The 19,202-nt window shown below is 40.4% G+C and overlaps 1 protein-coding gene across 4 annotated transcripts in view; it reads left to right on the forward strand.

Moving 5' to 3' along the window:
- Positions 1-665: 665 nt before the first annotated feature.
- The window catches only part of LOC122034231 (katanin p80 WD40 repeat-containing subunit B1 homolog KTN80.4-like), a 31,235-nt gene continuing 12,698 nt past the window's right edge, over positions 666-19,202 (forward strand). For 3 of the 4 annotated variants that reach the window (XM_042593385.1, XM_042593386.1, XM_042593388.1), the window contains exons 1-10: positions 666-1,078; positions 1,364-1,494; positions 1,618-1,735; positions 1,832-2,058; positions 2,322-2,424; positions 3,745-3,815; positions 5,212-5,286; positions 5,352-5,495; positions 5,619-5,787; positions 5,889-6,407. In XM_042593385.1, the coding sequence (XP_042449319.1) occupies positions 1,048-1,078; positions 1,364-1,494; positions 1,618-1,735; positions 1,832-2,058; positions 2,322-2,424; positions 3,745-3,815; positions 5,212-5,286; positions 5,352-5,495; positions 5,619-5,787; positions 5,889-6,407 (1,588 nt within the window). In that variant the 5' untranslated portion in view covers positions 666-1,047. The remainder of the gene's footprint in view (positions 1,079-1,363; positions 1,495-1,617; positions 1,736-1,831; positions 2,059-2,321; positions 2,425-3,744; positions 3,816-5,211; positions 5,287-5,351; positions 5,496-5,618; positions 5,788-5,888; positions 6,408-19,202) is intronic. The other variant, XM_042593387.1, reaches the window with a different exon arrangement.

Here is a 19,202-nt window from a genome sequence, read left to right on the forward strand (position 1 = left end):
CAAACTCAATAATCAACCAAATAAACTTATTGTGTAAAAGTTTCAAACAAATAAATAAACTTGAATTCAGAGCTTTGATAATATTTAAACAAATCAAGTTCAAGTCAAACTCATAAAAAGAAACTAAGCTAAACTTCAATAGTATTTCAACAACTCAATTTATTTTAGGACTTAATTATCTTTTTAAATAAATTTGAACATCATAAAATTTGACTAAGTTATAATCCTACACATATTAAATAAATTTTTATATACACTCTAAAGTTAACATTAATTTTTGTCTAGTTCGCCTATCGGATAAATACAGATGCACAAGTGATTTCTCAACGAATAATCAACGTACTAAAATGTTCTATTCAAGCGAGAAAAATATCTAATGATTTGTGACATATAAAGATGGATTGTGACGATCGATACTTCATCTTCGATATTGTATATGGAGGACGAGTAGATGACCAACACATGATACACAGAGAAATGGTATCCGAGTGAACGCATGTATATAATTTCCCTTCTAGATATGATATAAAGATTTTCATGATTATTTTTATACGTTGTGTATATTTTGATAATATATATTTATAATTTTATTTAAATTTTTTTTTTTAAAACTATTGAAAATCCCTCTATATAATTAATTAGTGATGCTCTTGTTTTTTAACCAAACCATTCATAAGACAATACTTCAAATCGAGAAAGCTCCACTTCCTCTTCCTTCCTCCTACTCCATTTCAATTCCTTCCTCGTCTCCAAAATCCCTTCTTTTTTGGTCCGTTTCGGCGGTTTATAGCGTCGCAGCGGCCGCGGTAGAGGGCGCTGCCGGCAGCGGTCGGCCGTGGTCTGCATCGGAGCGGTCTTCTTAGGCGCCCGGGTTCGTTGTGCGTGATTCGTTGGAACATGAGGAGCGGGTCTCGTGAGACCCCCCGCGCGCTCGAGAGGTATGGTTCATGACGAGAGAGGTTGATTTTGACTCCGAGTTTGGGGATTGCTGGATCGTTGCGGGACGAGGAACAACGCATTATCCCTTGTCTTTTGGACGCCAGTTTCATGGCGGCCACTAAACGGGCTTACAAGCTACGTATCCTTTTCCCTCTTCCTCCCAGCTTCTGGTTGAATTTATGCTTGAACTAGGGTTTTTTTCTCCCTTACTTTTTTTTTCTTCCTTTTGGGCTTCCATTAGGGAATGTTCGTCAATATTTCGTGTAATGTATATGGTCTGGCCTTACCTTTTTTTGGGGCTGGTAACTAGATGTGTTATTGTTCAAGGGGAAAAAAAACGCGACTTTGATATCTTACCTTGTCTGGATTTGTTGATCTCTGTAATTTGGAAATGGGATTTGCAAACCTTAACGATGAAATCTAGAGGAGTTTGTCGCTCATTCTTCCAATGTGAATTGCCTAAAGATTGGGAGGAAGACGTCAAGGGTCCTTGTGACGGGAGGGGAGGACCACAAGGTCAATGTTTGGGCTATTGGAAAGCCCAATGCTATTTTGGTGGGTATTTCTTTTTCCTGTCGCATATTTGTGAGCTTGTTACAGATTTGTATTTCATATTACTATTTTTTTTTTACTTATGATGGTGCATATATGTCTTACTACTGGTTAAATGCTTTGCAGAGCCTAAGTGGCCATATGAGCGCAGTTGAATCGGTAAGTTTTGATTCATCAGAGGTATTGGTTGCTGCTGGTGCAACTAGTGGGTCAATAAAATTGTGGGATTTAGAAGAGGCAAAGAGTAAGACACTTGTTGTAGCAATTCTAAAGTCTAGATCATCACAAAGAAAAAGCAAGCTGCTTGACATCTTTGGTTCTTTTATTTTGCCTTATGCAGTTATTCGCACTCTAACTGGTCATAGGTCAAACTGTATAGCGGTTGATTTTCATCCATTTGGTGAATTCTTTGCGTCTGGGTCACTAGATACAAATCTTAAAATATGGGATATGAGAAGAAAGGGATGCATCCATACCTACAAGGGCCATACAAGAGGGATTAATGCTATTAAATTCACCCCTGATGGCCGATGGGTTGTTTCTGGTGGGGAAGACAATATTATAAAGGTTTTGCCTCTATCTCTTGTTTAGTGTGTTTTATTGTTCTCATAAGATTTACAATTGTTAATTTAAACTTCTTTCTTCACCCTTGATGTCAACAACATGAATATTTGTATTTTTTGTTTGTTTTTGTAAATTTTCACATCAACATAACATAATTTTCTGGAGAAGTTTCTGTTTTTTTTTAAACACGTTATTCTACCTGTTTAGGTATGCATAGCCTAGGCATGCCAATCTAATATGTATTTGTCTATATGTTTTGTGAACAGCTATGGGATCTTACTGCTGGAAAGCTTTTACATGAATTCAAGCTCCATGAGGGTCAAATTCAGTGTATTGATTTTCATCCTCATGAGTTTCTGCTGGCAACAGGTTAGCCTCAATGTTAATTTTGCTGCATTAACATAAAGGAGCTGAACTAGGTTAATAGTGGGGAAAAGGCAAAAAGGGTAATGGCATTATCTTCAATCCACCAACTTACATTCATCATGTTTATCCAGGGGCTAAACCGAAAGGAAACGAAAAAAGAAAGTAGCTTATTTGTGGGAAAAAGGAAAAAAGAGAAGTTATATGATCTTCCTTCCACCCACTTTCCATTTGCCTTTTTTAGTCTGGCAAAATCAAAATGAAGAAATTAAATTCACTTGTGTTTAATAAAGGATCCAATTTAGTTTCACTTCCCTTTCATCCTATTTAGGTCAAACTAATATTGAGTAATTGGATGAAATTAGATTCCTCCTCGTTGCCTCTTCCTTCCAAGTAAATATAAGATTTTAAAAAATTGATGAATTCATTTCTATTTCTATTATTTTTTTTCCTAGTAAACATGCCATTACTAAGAGACTGGGCATATATTAATATCTAAATGGTTGACTTGTTGGAAGTTTGCTTGTCAGAGATTGTCGTTCTAGGGATTATAACTTGCCAGCTTAGTCAGGTTGTTCATATCAAGTTATCTTCTGCAATGTGTTGACATAAATATCTAAACACGTGAGCTATCAGATCCAGACTGCAGATCATTTTTCATTTCTCAGTTGTCGATTCTGATAAAGCATATGGTTAATTTTCTTTGAATCTTTCTTTTTTACCTATCAACTTTTATTCGGCACTTCTCTTTGTTCCGTGTTACTATGTTAGAAGGGGCTTGCTTGAAGTGTAATGAGAAATATTTCTTTGTTGCATGTTCCTATGTTCATCTACAATTTGTTTGCATCCCAAAATGCTACATTTTTCATTCTTTTCTTAAGTGAACCTTATTGATTTCCTATTTTTCATTCTCTTAATGGTTCTACTGTGTATCTCTTGCTCGTAAATGAATATGCTACCAAGTGCAATCATCAGATTCCGCTTGGTGTTTATTGACAGATAGAAGACACTAGGGTGTTTTTGCTAGTAGGTTGGTGATATTTTGCAAAAGTGTAGAATCATCCCATCATTAGTTGCAGTTACTGGGGCAAAGTGTGACAGTCATGGAGTTGAAGATTTTTTTTGTTCAGTAGAAAGAATCCTGTGGTTTCAGGGGTTCTATATGGATATATACAAAAATGATTTGCATACGGAACTTCATAGTGTATTTTTTTGCATAGCATGTCTTCTGCTCATGGATGAAACATTGAATAAAACATAATTTGATCTCATTTGTGGTGCGGTGTTCTTAATTATCATGAATTAATGTTGGCTAATGATTTTCAGGTTCAGCTGATAAGACTGTTAAATTCTGGGATCTCGAGACTTTTGAATTAATAGGGTCTTCTGGGCCTGAGGTATACCTTCATGCGGAAATTGCTTTCTCCATTTTTAGTTTTCAGTCTCTCCAAAATCTTTTGTTGGATTCCCAAATAACATGTAGTTAAATTGTTTTTCCCCTTCTCGTTAGTAGGCCTACTCATGTATGTTTAATAATATATTAATGTAGTCATTCCCGTCACTTGTGGGAAAGCATGCATTCATTTGTAGTAGTGTTAATGCTTTGGTTTAAAATTTATCTTCCAAAACTTTGCTTCCATTGATTACTGTTTGGTTTGAGCTTTCTTTGAATAACTTGAGATTTAGCTCCATGTTAATCTAGCACAGGAAATTGACATCTGTCAAAGGACAATAGAATTCCTAGTCATGGGCTGATATTATAGAGTGAACTAAATTAGCTTGAACAGCTCCTTGAAGAGATGAAAACACACTGATACTTACGTGTGTCTAGCTACAATAGGGAATTGCTGTCAGCTCATCTATCAGAGGGCAACAGGATAAATCATGGGCTGAGTGTAAGAGTTGTCAACTAAATTTGATCTTGATCACCTACTTGAAAATCTCAAAGCATGAAACTTGGTAGTTTGGTTCTTCTAATCGCCTCTAAGATTTCTCCAATTTGAGGCCTGATAATATCAAACTCGACCAGAAATCCAGAAATAAAATCCAGCATGAATGTGACACGTTCTGAAATAAATATTAGAATAAAATCCAGAAATCATACAGTAAGGTGCAAATATGGAAACATGACTGAAGTTTATCCATTTATCACATAATTTCTTTTAAAATTAGCAACTTTTTAACAGCACGTAGATTTCCATTTTGGGAGTTTAACTGATTTTACATCACATAAACTATTTTTAAAAAATAACTAACTTATGTTTTTATTTATTTTTTATTTTATATTGATGCAGAATGGCATGACCTGTTCATGATAAAGTTAACATGACATAACATAAATTGCTGACATCACATGTGATTGCAGGAATTCATCCCAGTGGTTACATCACATGTGATTTCAGGAATTCATCCCAGTGGTTATTACTTTTTTACTAGATTTTTTTTTTTTAAACAGTATGCTATTTATCTCTTCTTCACTTTGATGGAGCCATGCAGGAAAATGAGCATTTCTCTTGTCTAAGTTGAACTATGATCTTCATAGAACATGATGCTAGTTATAGCTGTATTCTCTGTTTTTTGCTCTCACTTTGATTTGGTCGTTTTTGTTCCATCAGTCAATATACTAACTTTGTGAAAACTTCCATAAAGAAATACATTTGGATTTTTATGTACTTTTGACCTTGGTTTTGACCACATTATAATGAACCTGGCGGCAGCTCCACAAATGAATTATGGTTCTGAATACTAGATCACTTATATTTTGTGTGGTTCACTTACTGAAATTGCCTCCAGGCTTCTGGTGTACGTTCTATGACATTTAATCCTGATGGGAGAACATTCCTCTGTGGTTTGCATGAAAGTCTGAAGGTACACTCAATTGCTTCATTGTTTAATGGCACCTCTCACCAAGCACTAATACCAATTTTGTCCAGGTGTTTTCTTGGGAACCAATAGTATGCCATGATAATGTAGATGTGGGATGGTCTAGACTATCAGATATGAATGTTCACGAGGGAAAACTTCTTGGATGTTCATACAATCAAAGTTGTGTTGGCGTATGGGTTGTGGACCTGTCTGTGCGTGTTCTTATTCATTCTGATTAGCCTTGAAAATATATTTTTTGCTTCTTGAGAAAACATTAAATTGCCACTAAATCTGTAAATATAAAGTTTAATACTAGCTGATGTTATGAAATGCAATGCATTGAACCATATGCAATTGCTAGTCCTAGATTAAATGGTCATTCAGGCCAAAAGTCTACATCAGATGATAATCCATCTATGCCAGCTGATAACATAAAGTCAAGTATGAGGAGATTATCAATATTACAAAGTTCTGAAACAAATTCTGAGACAAAATCATTACCAGGTAGGCTATTCGAATAGTTATTATTGCATTTTTCATTTCATGTGTTTGGAAAAGTATGAGATATTAATATTTCTCTTTTCTGTAATGCTTTATATCTAAAGCAACAGTCAGTGCTCCAGGTACCCCTCAAAGAATTGGGGCATGTGCTAGCACGAGAGTACCTCTGACAGCACCAGCATCTGTTTCTTCCTCTGTAAAAAGAAGTTTATCAAAACTTCAGTCCACATCCAACCTTCAGACCAACAAAGCAGATATAGTACCGGTGATTGTTCCAAGAGATAGCTTGAGGCTACAGTTGCCTTCTGATTGTACTAAGGACTCTAGGGTTGGCAAAACAACGCCATTTGATATCCAATCAAAATTTACTGAATTTTGGAAGGTGTCAAACATCAAAGAGAATACAGATAAAACAGATATATCCATTCAGTCTGGATATTTGAGTAGTAGTAATATTGAACAAAATGAATTTCTGGGCCAAACTCCTGTTTCTTCTGGCAATGCTGGAACTCAACGTGTGTCAGCTGATGAAAATCATCTGGATGGCATTAAGAATTTGATTAAAGGAAGGATTAGATCTAATTCATTCAGAGAGCCACGTTTGCACTTTGAACAGGAAAATTGTAAGTCTGATATCTTAATTCTGGGTTAAATCAAGAAACTAATTTTTGTGCTTTAATTTTGCACATTATAACCTTATTATGTTTTGTTAGATTATTCATGATTCCAACTTATCGATATTTCTCATTATTTTTGTTGGCACTGTTAGTTATTGGACATTCTAAATCATACATCATCACTATTCTATGTTATTTTGTATTTCTCCTTCAAATGAACTATACTTGTAGATATTATATGATCCTGTGAGTAAATATTTGTTTGCAAATCTTGACATAGATAATGAAGAGAACTTGCAGAAGTGAAATTTCAGCATTGATAATTTTCAATTTTGGTTGAACTACTACAAAATATTAGTTCAACTGTCACGCCCCCAGAGGAGACCTTGTCCGAGAAAATTTCGGCAGCATCTCCCCTGTACGGCGGACAATCAAAAATTTTCTACAAGCACTAAATACTCAGCCACATGCGGCTGGAATCATAACAATAATAAAAAACCAATCACCACGCAGTTTATATATATATTCAGCACTGACACAACCACGCAGTAATAATACTCTGACTCAAAAACCACCCTACTCAACTACACTCGTAAAGCTCAAAACCGCCGAACTCACCTCTTCTGCCGTCCAGGCAGGCATATAGTAGAATAAAATCCAAATCATACCAAAGGTCCATCAAACGAAAGGATTTCATACAATATCCATATGAAAAATCCAAAATAAGACTAAAACAAGGTCTGATAGAGAAAAACTAAAATAAAATAACAACTCAACCCAGCAGAGGATTAGCACTACGTGCTGTGGGGACTAGCGACTGGAACTCCCTCCTGGCAGCATCAACCTGAAAATAACAACAATGGAGGCGGGGTGAGTCCAACACTCAGTGGATACTGATATGCAAGTAAAGAAACAACACCTAGCACTAATCATGCAGTCTCCGATAAGAAAGATAAGAATACATCTGAAATAAACAGAGAAATCAGACTAACCAGTCCCGAGTATAAGGTCAAACAATCGAGGATAAGGAAATCAGATGACGCCAAACATAGTATCCAAACAATACGCAGATACACAAACACAGCAATAAACGATCACGATATGATGCCAATGATGCCCCGTCACCCCGACGCCACGATCATCTCACACACATAATGAGGCCGAGTGGGTAGGGCGGTGACACCGTGCACTCTGTCGTCACTACTCCCGATGAGTGACCGAGTGGACGGGATCGGAGTACACCTATCCTCCTACCCCAAATCATGATGGGGAGTGCAATGCCTCAACTCCCAGACTCAAAGACGGGAGGAATCCTGCACGGATAACACGTTCAGTGTCACACTACCCACGAGCGGACCAACGGTGCCTAACAGAGTCCCTCACGCAACACACTCTGAATCGACCACTAACCCACGAGTGGTGTGTGCAGATCCACGAATCGGCGATGTGCTCAACAATAATGGAGCTGACTATCGCACATCATGCAATGGTACATGGCACTAACCACAAGAATATCCCGACCTAATCCACATATATATAAAACGCATCAAAGGTCAACGAATCCAAAACAATCCAAAGGTATAAGGTATAAAACCTAGGTCCCGAACACGGGATATGGATATCAACACTCTATAAGTATGATTAAAATATACCCTAAGAGCAAAACCAATCAATCAATCAAGCATGTAAGATTTGGGTAGTGATTAACCGAAACAGATAAGAAACACAATTAATGCAACATGTTAATTTAATTACTAAGCATATCAAATGACATAAGTCAAAAGTACCCGCCTCCAATAGGAATGTCCAAATCCGACATCGAGATACTCGTCTCGCGTCAAAGTCCTGTATCCAATAAATACATTTTTATTTAGCTAAAATTTGAATGAATTGCTAAATAAACCCTTAAAACCATTTAGGGCAAAACCCTAAATAATAATCATCAACTTATCTAAATAAAGTCTAACGATAAATTAGGGTTAGTTACCTAATCCCCAATCCACCATTAGATCAATTCCAAACTACCTAATCCTATCAATCAATCATCAACAACATGATCAAAGTAAAACCCTAAACCTTACCTCAGTTCACAATCCAAATGACTGCAGTGAAAGGTTGCTTGCTGCTGAAAAATCCTCCACACTACCAGGATCAAAATAAAATCCACAACAACAATTAAATACCCTATACTATCAATTAGGCAGCACCCATAACTCTGTAAATCTGAGCCTCAAACCAAAAATACCTAAATTTCCTTACCTATCTCGTAGCTGTGTTTGTTGATCCTCCACAAATAAATTTATCTGAACTCTAATTGTTATTGTCGGAACACTGCACAGCAGAGCCCTTCCTCACTGTTTCCCCCTGCCTCTCCAATTTCTCGTGACGAGATCGAAACAAGGAAGAAAATCAAGACCCAAGAAATAAGAAGTCCCCTCCGTAGATCAAATCCACAACACAGCTTGGTATAGCCCTTACCTTCAAGGTTCGGCTAGGGCAGAGGCGACGGGGTGGAGAAGGCCGGCGACACTACGGATGGCGACGCCGTCGGGTGGAGAAAACGAGGCTGAGAAGATGACTAAGGCTCGGGGAAGATCGCCGGCAAGCGGCACCGGGTGGCTAGGGCAAGCAGAGGAGAGGAGTTTGGCTCAGGCAGGCGGTCGGGCGGCGGTGCTAGGGCTCCGGCAATGAACCGGCCGCCGGCGTTCGGGAAGAAGAAACCGCCGGCCGGCGGTTAGGGCAAGGAGGAGGAGAAGGCTCGGCGGCGTCGGGGAGATAAGAGAGAACGGCGAGAATGAGAGGAATTAAAAGAAATAAGATAATAAATAAGAAAAGGAAAAAGAGATAAATAAATAAATCTTTTCCTCTCTTAAATGGGTAGCCCAAACAGGCTTTCTCGGGGCCCCGTTTTTATCCTCGTGAACTCGTCCGTACAAGCTCCGAAAAATTCCCGAAAAATGTCCAAAAATTCCGGAAAATTCCCTTATTCATATCCGCCTATTTCCGGTATTTTACATTCTCCCCCACTAATAAAAATTTGGTCCCCAAATTTCAGTATCTACCATCAGCAAGTACTAGTAACAGATATAGAGTATAAATGCTGAACGGTAAATAAATCACATACCTCAAGTGAAAAGATGGGGATATCGAGTTCGGATAGTGTCCTCGAGCTCCCAAGTAGCCTGCTCGTCCGAATGATGCTGCCATCCGACTTTAACCAATGGTCTTGTTCCAGAACCGACGCTCCTTCCGGCCGAGAATCCATCGGAACCTCCTCATAGGTAATGTCAGCCGAATCGAATCGATATCTGCTAGCACGCGCCGGATCGGTACATATCTCCTCGCACGGATACATGAAATACATCGCGCGCCCGGGACGGTGGAAGTGCAGCCATCGCTCCGATCCTCTCCAAGATCTCGAAGGGACCAATGTATCATGGAGCTAGCTTACCGAGGCCAAATCTCTTCACCCTTTCGTGGGTGAAACTCGCAGAATACATGGTCACCAACAGAGAACTCTAATGGTCTGCGTCTCCGATCAAGATAACTCTTCGGCGATCCTGCGCCTCCGACATCCTCCGTCTGATAATACGGACCAACTCTGCATCTGAACTCTATGAGGTCCCAACAACTGAGCCTCTCCAACCTCATCCCAAAGGACGGTGTCCGACAAGGTCTACCATACAACGCCAAACGGTGCCATCCGGATAGCCGAATGGAAGCTTGTTGTGGTAAACTCTACCAACGCAGATGGTCCTCCCAACGCCTCCGAAATCCATAACATACGACCTCGGCAGTCCTCTAACGCCCGAATGGTCCGCCTCGACCGCCCATCCGCTCATGGACGGAAGGTCAGATCGAACGGAGCCGCCCAAGGCTGCCGCAGACTCGCCGTAAACGAGACGCGTGAACCGTGGATCTCTATCCGAAATGATACTCAACGGAACACCACGTAGTGATAATCTCTCTAATACAGATCCGCTAATCGATCCAGGGATCAGTCCTCCGAAAGTGCGCGGATTGGTTAATCGATCAACGATTACCCAAATCACGGCCTCGTCGTGTCCTCTGAACCCTACCACAAAGTCCATAGTAATGTGATCCCACTTCCACTGTGAATAGAATCATCAAGTAACCCTGCGGTCTCGGTGCTCACCTTCACCGACAAACAAGACACCTAGCTACGAAATCCACTATTTCTTCATGCCGTTCCACCAATAGAACGCCTCAAGTCTCGATACATACGGGTTCCGCTGGATGAATCGCAAATCGAGAACGGTGTGCCTCAAGTAGCTTCTGTAAGACCGGATGAGACCGAGGTACGATAATCGCCTAAGTATACGATACCTCCTCGTCTCGTAAATTCGATCCGCCTTAAGCTATCCGATCGCTAATAAACCGCAAATGCCGATCACTAGCTGCCTCTCGGATCCTCGTCTCGATCGACGATCGAGCAACCATGGTAACAAGAATACCCTTCGGTTCCTGCTCCTCAAGATCTAACTCAGAAACTCAATCAAGTCCGTGATCGAATCCGGCAAGCCAAAGTCCCTCCGACTTCGAGTATTCTGCAACCACATTAGCTTTCCCGGATGGTAGCTAATGGTACAATCGTAGTCCTTCAGAACTCCATCCATCTCCTCGGAGATTAAGCTCCTTCCGAGTGAAAATATATTCGAGACTCTTATGATCGTGAGAATCTCAAATGTGATACCGTATAAATGATGACGCCAAAGCTTCAGAGCAAAGACGATGGCGGCTAACTCCAAGTCATGAATCGAGTAGTTCTTCTCATGCTCCTTCAACCGACGAGAAGCATAAGAGACTACTCTGCCGTACCCAAACCCTGTAGAGACGCGTCGGTGTAAAGTACAAACATCATCTCCGGAAGGTAAAACCAAAACCGGAGCCGACACTAATCTCGCTTCAGCTCCGGTCTCGCAATCCTCGGACCATAAGAACTTCACGCCTTCAGGCGTGTCAGTGGCATAGCAATACGCGAGAAGCCCTCGACAAAACGCGGTAATATCCGCCAATCCTAGAAAATCAGGATCTCTTAATCGACTTTACTGCTCCCATGTGACCTCGATCTTCCGAGGATCAATGAAATACCGCTAGAAACCACGTGTCCCGGAAAACCGATCGAGGATACCGAATGCACACTTGAACTTCGCAGACAAATGTCGTCGAAGAATCTCCAAGATGCGAAGACGCCGTGCTCCTCCTAACGAGAGTACCAATATGTCATCAATGAAAACGATAACAAACCGATCCAGATACTCCGGAAAGACGGTTCATCAAGTCCATAAACACCGTTGGAGCATTGTAAGCCCAAACGGCATTACCAAAACTCATAATGACCGTATCTCGTACGGAAAGTCGTCTTCTGAATAGAACCTCGACTGATGATATCCGGATCGCAGATCAATCTTAGAATACATCAAGTACTGAGCGATCAAACAAATCCTCTATCCGTGGTAGGGGTATTTATTTCCTGTCAGTAGTCAATACATAACCTCACGGTGCCGTCTTTCTTCTTGACAAATACTGGAGAACCCCACGGTGAAACACTAGGGCGAATGAATTCCCTAAAAGCTCCCGGAATTGAACCTTCACTCGCTCAACTCTTTTGGTGCCATACGATCACGGAGCTTCGATGTCGCGGTTCACTAATCACCAATAGCGAACTCCACCGGCCTTCGAGGCAACAGCTCCTCTGGAAATACATCTGGGTATTCCCGGACAACAGGAACGTCGGAGAGCTGCGAACTACTACTGTCCTCAGTACTGATCAACGACAACAGAAAACCATGACAACCGTGAGACAGCAACTTCTTGTTAGGATCGGTTGAGCTAGAGGGGGGGGTGAATGACTCACTTCTTTTGCTGACCAACTTTGTTTTGCACAGCGGAAATCTAAAGGCAATGCTAACACCGGTATTTACTTGGTATCCACCTCCTCAAAAGAGGTGACTAATCCAAGGATCCACACCACTCACACTCTTTCACTATCGAAAACCCTCCTTCTCGGAATCACACCGAAGGTGGAGAAACCTTAACAGAAATACACCTCTCCCTTTTCTTCAAAATAAATATCACAAATGCTACAAAGAAGAAGTAGAGAAGGATTACTAGATTTAACCAGCTTCTTCTTTGCAGATGAGATTTCAGTACGTAGTAGAGAGGAGCTTGAACCCTTTGCTTTTGAATCTTTATCACTTGAGAGCTTTTTCAAGGCTTGGAGAGCAATGGAACAGTATATGTTTCGTTGTATGTGTTTTCCCGTTTCTTTCCGTGCTTTATACGTTGAGAAAACTAGCCGTTTCTCACGCCGCCGTCGCCGTGGATCGATTGAGGTCATATTCCAATCGATTCACAACTATCCGTTGGAAGCCATCGCGTCAAGATCGACGGTGCAGATCTTTTTATTTGACTTGGATCGATTGCTTGCGCTTCGAGTCGGCCATCAAACATCGCGATCGATCGATCGATCGATCGATCGTAGTGGCCGAATGCCGTCGTAGTCGCAATGATCGACTTATGAGGTGTCGATTCCGGTCCGGCAACGGTTTTAGACATGCTCGTAACGGTCCCAATCGAATTGTGTGGCCCGCTGACTGCGCAAATCGCGGCTCGCGTGCCAGGTTAGGCTCAGCTCACAAGTCCAAATGGCCCGTATATTTTTTAACCTACATGAACTTATTCTTGTGAAGAATCTGGCCCCGACCTTCTGGACTTCTCTTGCCTTGCATCCGGTCTTCCGACCGCAAGAACTCTTTTGCCAAGAATCCGACTCTCGACCTTCTTGGTCTTCTCTTATCCTACACCCTCGTAACTCAAGTTAGTTCCAACAGATTAACCTAAACTTAAATAATTGCACCAACAATCTCCCCCTTTTTGATGTTTGACAATCTATTTAAGTTTAGGCTAATTTCCAATACAATGATAAATAATGATTGTAGCTTGCTGAAATAATAATTTCATAATTGCAGTAATCTTGATTTTAATTTACTAAGATAGTCATAAGCAATAAGCATAAACTTCAACATAGATCTCCCCCTTTGTCAAAAATCAAAAGCAAATAACTCCCCCTCAATAAGTGCACAAAGCAAATACGATAAATCCAAGGAATGCTCCCCCTAAAACACACATATATCAACAGAACAGAACAACACTGAAAATTAGAATCAAAAGGAGAGGGTAGCATAAAAGTATATCATACATTCAAAATAAAAGAGAGTTCACAAAAAGGACCCCAGAACAACCATCCATACAACAAGATAAAAATACATCATATAAGAACATAAAACTCGATAAGCTCGTCTCCAGGAGGGGTGGGATCAGGATCAGCAGCTGGAGCGGACGTAGTAGCCGGAGCAGGAACCGCCGCAGAGTCAGGATCAGGGGCATCCTCAGCAGGAGGAACAGGGGCGGTGGATGGACCAGACTGAGACGGGTGAACCGTCACCCACGAGCCCACTAAGTCCACTAGTGTATCCAGAGTCCGCTGCATCGAAGTCTGCTGCTGGACCACGGTATCCATCGTGGTACGCAGGCTGGCTACCTCCAGGGTCAGCTCCTCAAGGCGAGTGGAAACCGTCTCCTCAAAACTCGGAGAAGCTGGCCCATGGAACTCCTCCTCAGCCTCATCCTCCGCAGGAGCCAAGGCCTATGCCTCCCCCCTGTGGCGAGCTCAGGGTCCCTCCCCAAAAGCACGGCCATCGATCCATCTAACTCCAGCTGGACCACCAATCAGACCCGACTTCTTGAAAGATCGTGAAGAAATCCGAGAATAAGCCACGGTCATGTGCTCCAAACGTCCCCTGGAGACATCAACCTTCTGGGACGCCAGCCAATCTGTGATAAGATGCCCGAAAGGCATATGTATCGTCTGCTGTACAGGCTGGGTGAAATGGATGATGCAATGAAAGATATTCAGAGTGATGTTGATGTCAAGGGAATGACGAATGGCATAGAGAGCAAACATATGAGGCGGTCGGAGAGTGGCTAGGGCACGAGAGGCAATGGGGAAAAGACAGTTGATGATCACCTTAAACAAAGCGGCATTTTCAGCCGATAACTCAAGAGAAGAGAATTTGGTGACATGAGCATCTGGCCCATCCGGACGCGGACGACCAAAGAGAAATTGATGCATGGATGCGATGCTAATACGCTCAAAAGGTGGAGGGAGCTCATCGGGAAGAGTGGGATAAAAGACAAAATCATTATCTGAAGGTAGACATTTAAGATAAGATTGAAGAATCTCATAGGAGAAGTCTAGGCTCCGTTTTGCTACACGAGTACGATAATGTACACCATCTGTAGTGTGTAAATTATTATAAAATTCGGAGACTAGACCTATATTGATATCCCTCTCACAAGTCAACAAGGAGTCAAGTTTATAATGTTTGAACCTATTATAGGTATCAAAGCAAGATGATCTATAATATTGCAAATTCACTGATCTAGGGGATATAAGTTTGAAAGCATTTTTGGTGAAAGCTTGTTGCATTGCAGCATTTGGAAACCTAGGGTCAGTGGGAGGTTGAGGACGTGAGGAAGGGACAGACGACCCTTCGCCCGATTCATGGACCTTTTGTTTCTTTCTGTGGGATAGAAAACAAATGCACGAGATGCCCAGGGTTGACAGTGAACGGGAAGGAATACAAAGTGCGTGAGGAAGGGACAGTGAATGGTTTGACAGTAATGCAAAGATTCAAGGATAATGCAAGTAATGCAATGCATGAGGGATAATGCAATGCACAAAGACACACAAAAATACAGATTAGGTCAAGAATAGGAGCAAAAAAAAGGAACAACAAGGACTAGAGCAACGAGTTTTACCTAGGTTTAGGGTTTTGAGTCCGCATTTTGTGTGAGGACGCGGAGAAGAGGAAAGGAGCTGTCCAGTGTGTCGAGAGAGAACTGGAAGAGAAGTGGAATAGCTCCTCTTCGCCGAAGAGGCACGCCGGAGTGACGATCGAGACAGGCAGAACTGTCGCCTGGGAAGTCGCCTAGGGCAAAAGCCGCGTCGAGAGAGAGAACGAGAAAAGAAAAAATTAAGGGATCGATTCGGATCCACGGGTTTAAGACGGGTTTTAGGGCTTCGATCGATCGACCGATCGATTGAGAATAATTGAATCGATCGGTCGATCGATTCACAATGCTTCTGTGAAAGTCGAACAAAAATCTGAATCGATCCATGGATCGATTCAGACGCCTTCTGTGGAAAAACGAAAGGGTGTCTCAATCGATCCATTGATCGATTGAGGTTCTCTGAATCGATCCATTGATCGATTCAGATGCCTTTTGTGGAAAATCGACGAGCGTCTCAATCGATCCATTGATCGATCGAGGTACTCTGAATCGATCCATTGATCGATTCAAGCCTTCCAATCGATTGACCAATCGATTGGGAAGCCTGATAGTTCTGCATGTCTGAAAAACTTTCAGAACCAAGATTTGGAAAAGCACAACTAATTGTACATGACTCCAAAAATCACGAAATTTTGCGTAGACACTATATATGTCCCATATTATCAAGGAAAAATAAAGTTTAATAAAAATAAACTCGTCTTAATGAAAACTTACACAAAACCACAAATTATTGAAAACTTCAAAAATATGAGGAAGTTTGTATCTATCTTTTTCATAATAATCCCCATCCAATAACACACTTCAACCAAAGTTTCAGAAGTGAGTTGTGACATGATCAATTGGAAATTTCCAATCATAATCGTAGGGCAACGGGCACATGAGTTGTACACTTGCTTTCCCTATGATTGGACAAATGAATGTTTCATGTGAAAATCATTTTTCTTGGCCAACTTAATGCATCATAACAAGCATTATGACCAAGATAAATGTTCCTAACCTCTCACCCCCATCTAAATCACACAAAGAAGATAACCCTATGTGTTTGTGAGAGGCAAAAATTAAGGTGAAGAACCCAAAGGCTCTACCTATAAAGTGACCATGGAGGATTTGATTTAATCAATACAACACATTCCCAATTCTCTTCTAAGAAAGCTAAATTCAACTTCGGGAAGAGGTTTGGTGAAGATATCGGCTAAGTTAGATTTTGATCCAACATAATTTAAAATGATATCACCTCGAGTTACATGATCACGGATAAAATGATGCTTAACCTCTATGTGTTTCGTTCTTGAATGATGAACGGGATTTTTTGTTAAATTGATTGTACTCACATTATCACAAAGTACTTGGACATTGTTATAGGTAAGTTTATAGTCTTCTAGAGTATGAGTCATCCACTCTCCCATGGCAATATATTCCGCTTCATTTGTGGAGACAGCCACACAATGTTGTTTTCTACTTGACCAACTTACTAAAGAGGACCCTAGAAATTGACAACTACCACTAGTGCTTTTGCGATCCAACTTGCATCCGGCATAATCGGAATCGGTATAGCCCACTAGGTCAAAAGTTTCGGTTCTAGGATACCAAAGACCAACATTTTGAGTCCCCTTGAGATAACGAAGAATTCGCTTAACGACACTTAAATGTGACTCCTTGGCACAAGATCGATACCTAGCACATATACCTACGGCAAAAAGTATATCCGGTCTACTAGCCGTGAGATATAGAAGACTTCCTATAGCACTACGATATACTTTGGAGTCAACTTCTTTCCCCTCAATGTCTTTATCCAACTTAGTATTTGTGGCCATGGGGGTAGATATTTCCTTTGCATTTTCCATTCCAAATTTCTTAAATAGCTCTTTGACATATTTGGATTGATGAATGTAAATGCCTTCTTTTGTTTGCTTAATTTGTAATCCTAGGAAAAATGTCAACTCACCAACCAAACTCATTTCGAATTCACTCTCCATGTGATTAATGAATTCATTTAAAAAGTCTTTATTTGTGGAACCACAAATAATGTCATCTACATATACTTGGGCCACAAACAAATCATTACCATTATTTTTCAAGAATAGAGTAGGATCAATTTTTCCTCTATGAAACCCTTTTGATACTAGAAATGTTGACAATCGTTCATACCAAGCCCAAGGAGCTTGTTTTAGTCCATATAAGGCCTTTTTAAGTTTATATACATGGGTTGGACACTCCAAATTTTCAAATCCCGGTGGTTGCTTAACATATACTTCTTCTTTTATTACACCATTTAAAAATGCTGATTTTACATCCATTTGGTACAATTTGAAGCCCTTGTGGGCGGCAAAGGCCAACATCATTCTAATTGACTCCAATCTTGCTACGGGTGCATAAGTTTCATCATAGTCCAACCCTTCTACTTGATTGAAACCCCTAGCGACCAATCTAGCTTTGTTTCTCACCACTATCCCTTTATCATCAAGTTTGTTCCTAAAAACCCATTTTGTATCAATAATTGATTTGTTGTTAGGCCTAGGAACTAAATCCCAAACTTGACTTCTCTCAAATTGAGATAATTCATCTTGCATTGCTAAAATCCAATCCGGATCAAACAAGGCATCATCAATGGTTTTTGGTTCTATTTGAGATATTAAGGCAACTTGACTTCCTTCATTTCTAAAGTAAGATCGAGTTCTCACTCCTTGAGTAATGTCTCCTACTACTTGATCTAAGGGATGATTTACATGAGTCCTAGTAGGTCTTGAGTCTTGATTTGTTATAATTTCGGGTTCAAGTGGCAAAGGTTCATTTTTCTCACCATCACTTTCTTGATTTTCTTCTCCTTGATGATTTACCTCATTTAGTGTTAGTTTCTCTAACTCAAATTGTAATTCTTCATCGTTTGTTCTTATAGAGTTTAAAGAGGGATTTTCTTCAAATACAACATTTAGTGATTCTTCAACTAGTTTTGATCTTTTGTTGTAAATTCGGTATGCCTTGCTATGACTTGAGTATCCTACAAGAATTCCCTCATCCGCCTTAGCGGAAAACTTTCCCAAGTGATCCTTGGTGTTTAGAATATAGACCTTACACCCAAATACTCTAAGATGCTTAATTGTAGGTTGTTTACCAAACCACAATTCATGAGGTGTTTTTCCTAGAAACTATGTATTAAAGTTCGATTTTGGACATAACAAGCCGTATTAATTGCTTCGGCCCATAGGAAACTATGTAGTGAATATTCATTTAACATGCTCCTAGCGGCCTCTTGTAACACCCTATTTTTCTCTCAACAACCCCATTTTGTTGAGGTGTTCTAGGGTTGAAAACTCATGTTCATAGCCTTTTCACAAAAATTGTGAATCTATCATTTTCAAACTCACCTCCATGATCACTTCTTATTTTGTTTATCTTATGAGCCTTTTCATTTTCTACTCTATTACAAAAAGAAATCAAGGTATCTAGAGTTTGATCCTTATGTTTCAAGAAAAACACCCATGTATATCTAGTGTAATCATCCACAATTACAAAGCAATATCTACTACCATTTAAAGAACTATATTTGCTACTATCAAATAAATCCATGTGAATGAGCTCTAAAGCATTTGAAGTACTTACAACATTTTTACCTTTATGAGTAGCTTTGGTTTGCTTACCCATTTGACATGCATCACATATTTTGTCCTTTTGAAACTTCAACTTTGGCAATCCGTGCACCAACTCCTTCCTCGAGAGATTTTTGATACTCTTCATGTTGGTGTGAGCGAGTCACCGGTGCCAAAGCCACGCCTCCTCTTCTTTGGACATGAGACACTTAGCAAACACATTAGTAGCACCAAATAGTTCAACTTGATAAATATTTTCTTTTCTATGGCCTATGAGAACATTGGTGTTTAGTTCACTATGTTTGACTAGGCATCGAGATGAGTCAACTCAACTCTA

Source organism: Zingiber officinale, chromosome 11B (genome assembly GCF_018446385.1).
Source record: "Zingiber officinale cultivar Zhangliang chromosome 11B, Zo_v1.1, whole genome shotgun sequence".
NCBI classification, from domain to species: Eukaryota; Viridiplantae; Streptophyta; class Magnoliopsida; order Zingiberales; family Zingiberaceae; genus Zingiber; species Zingiber officinale.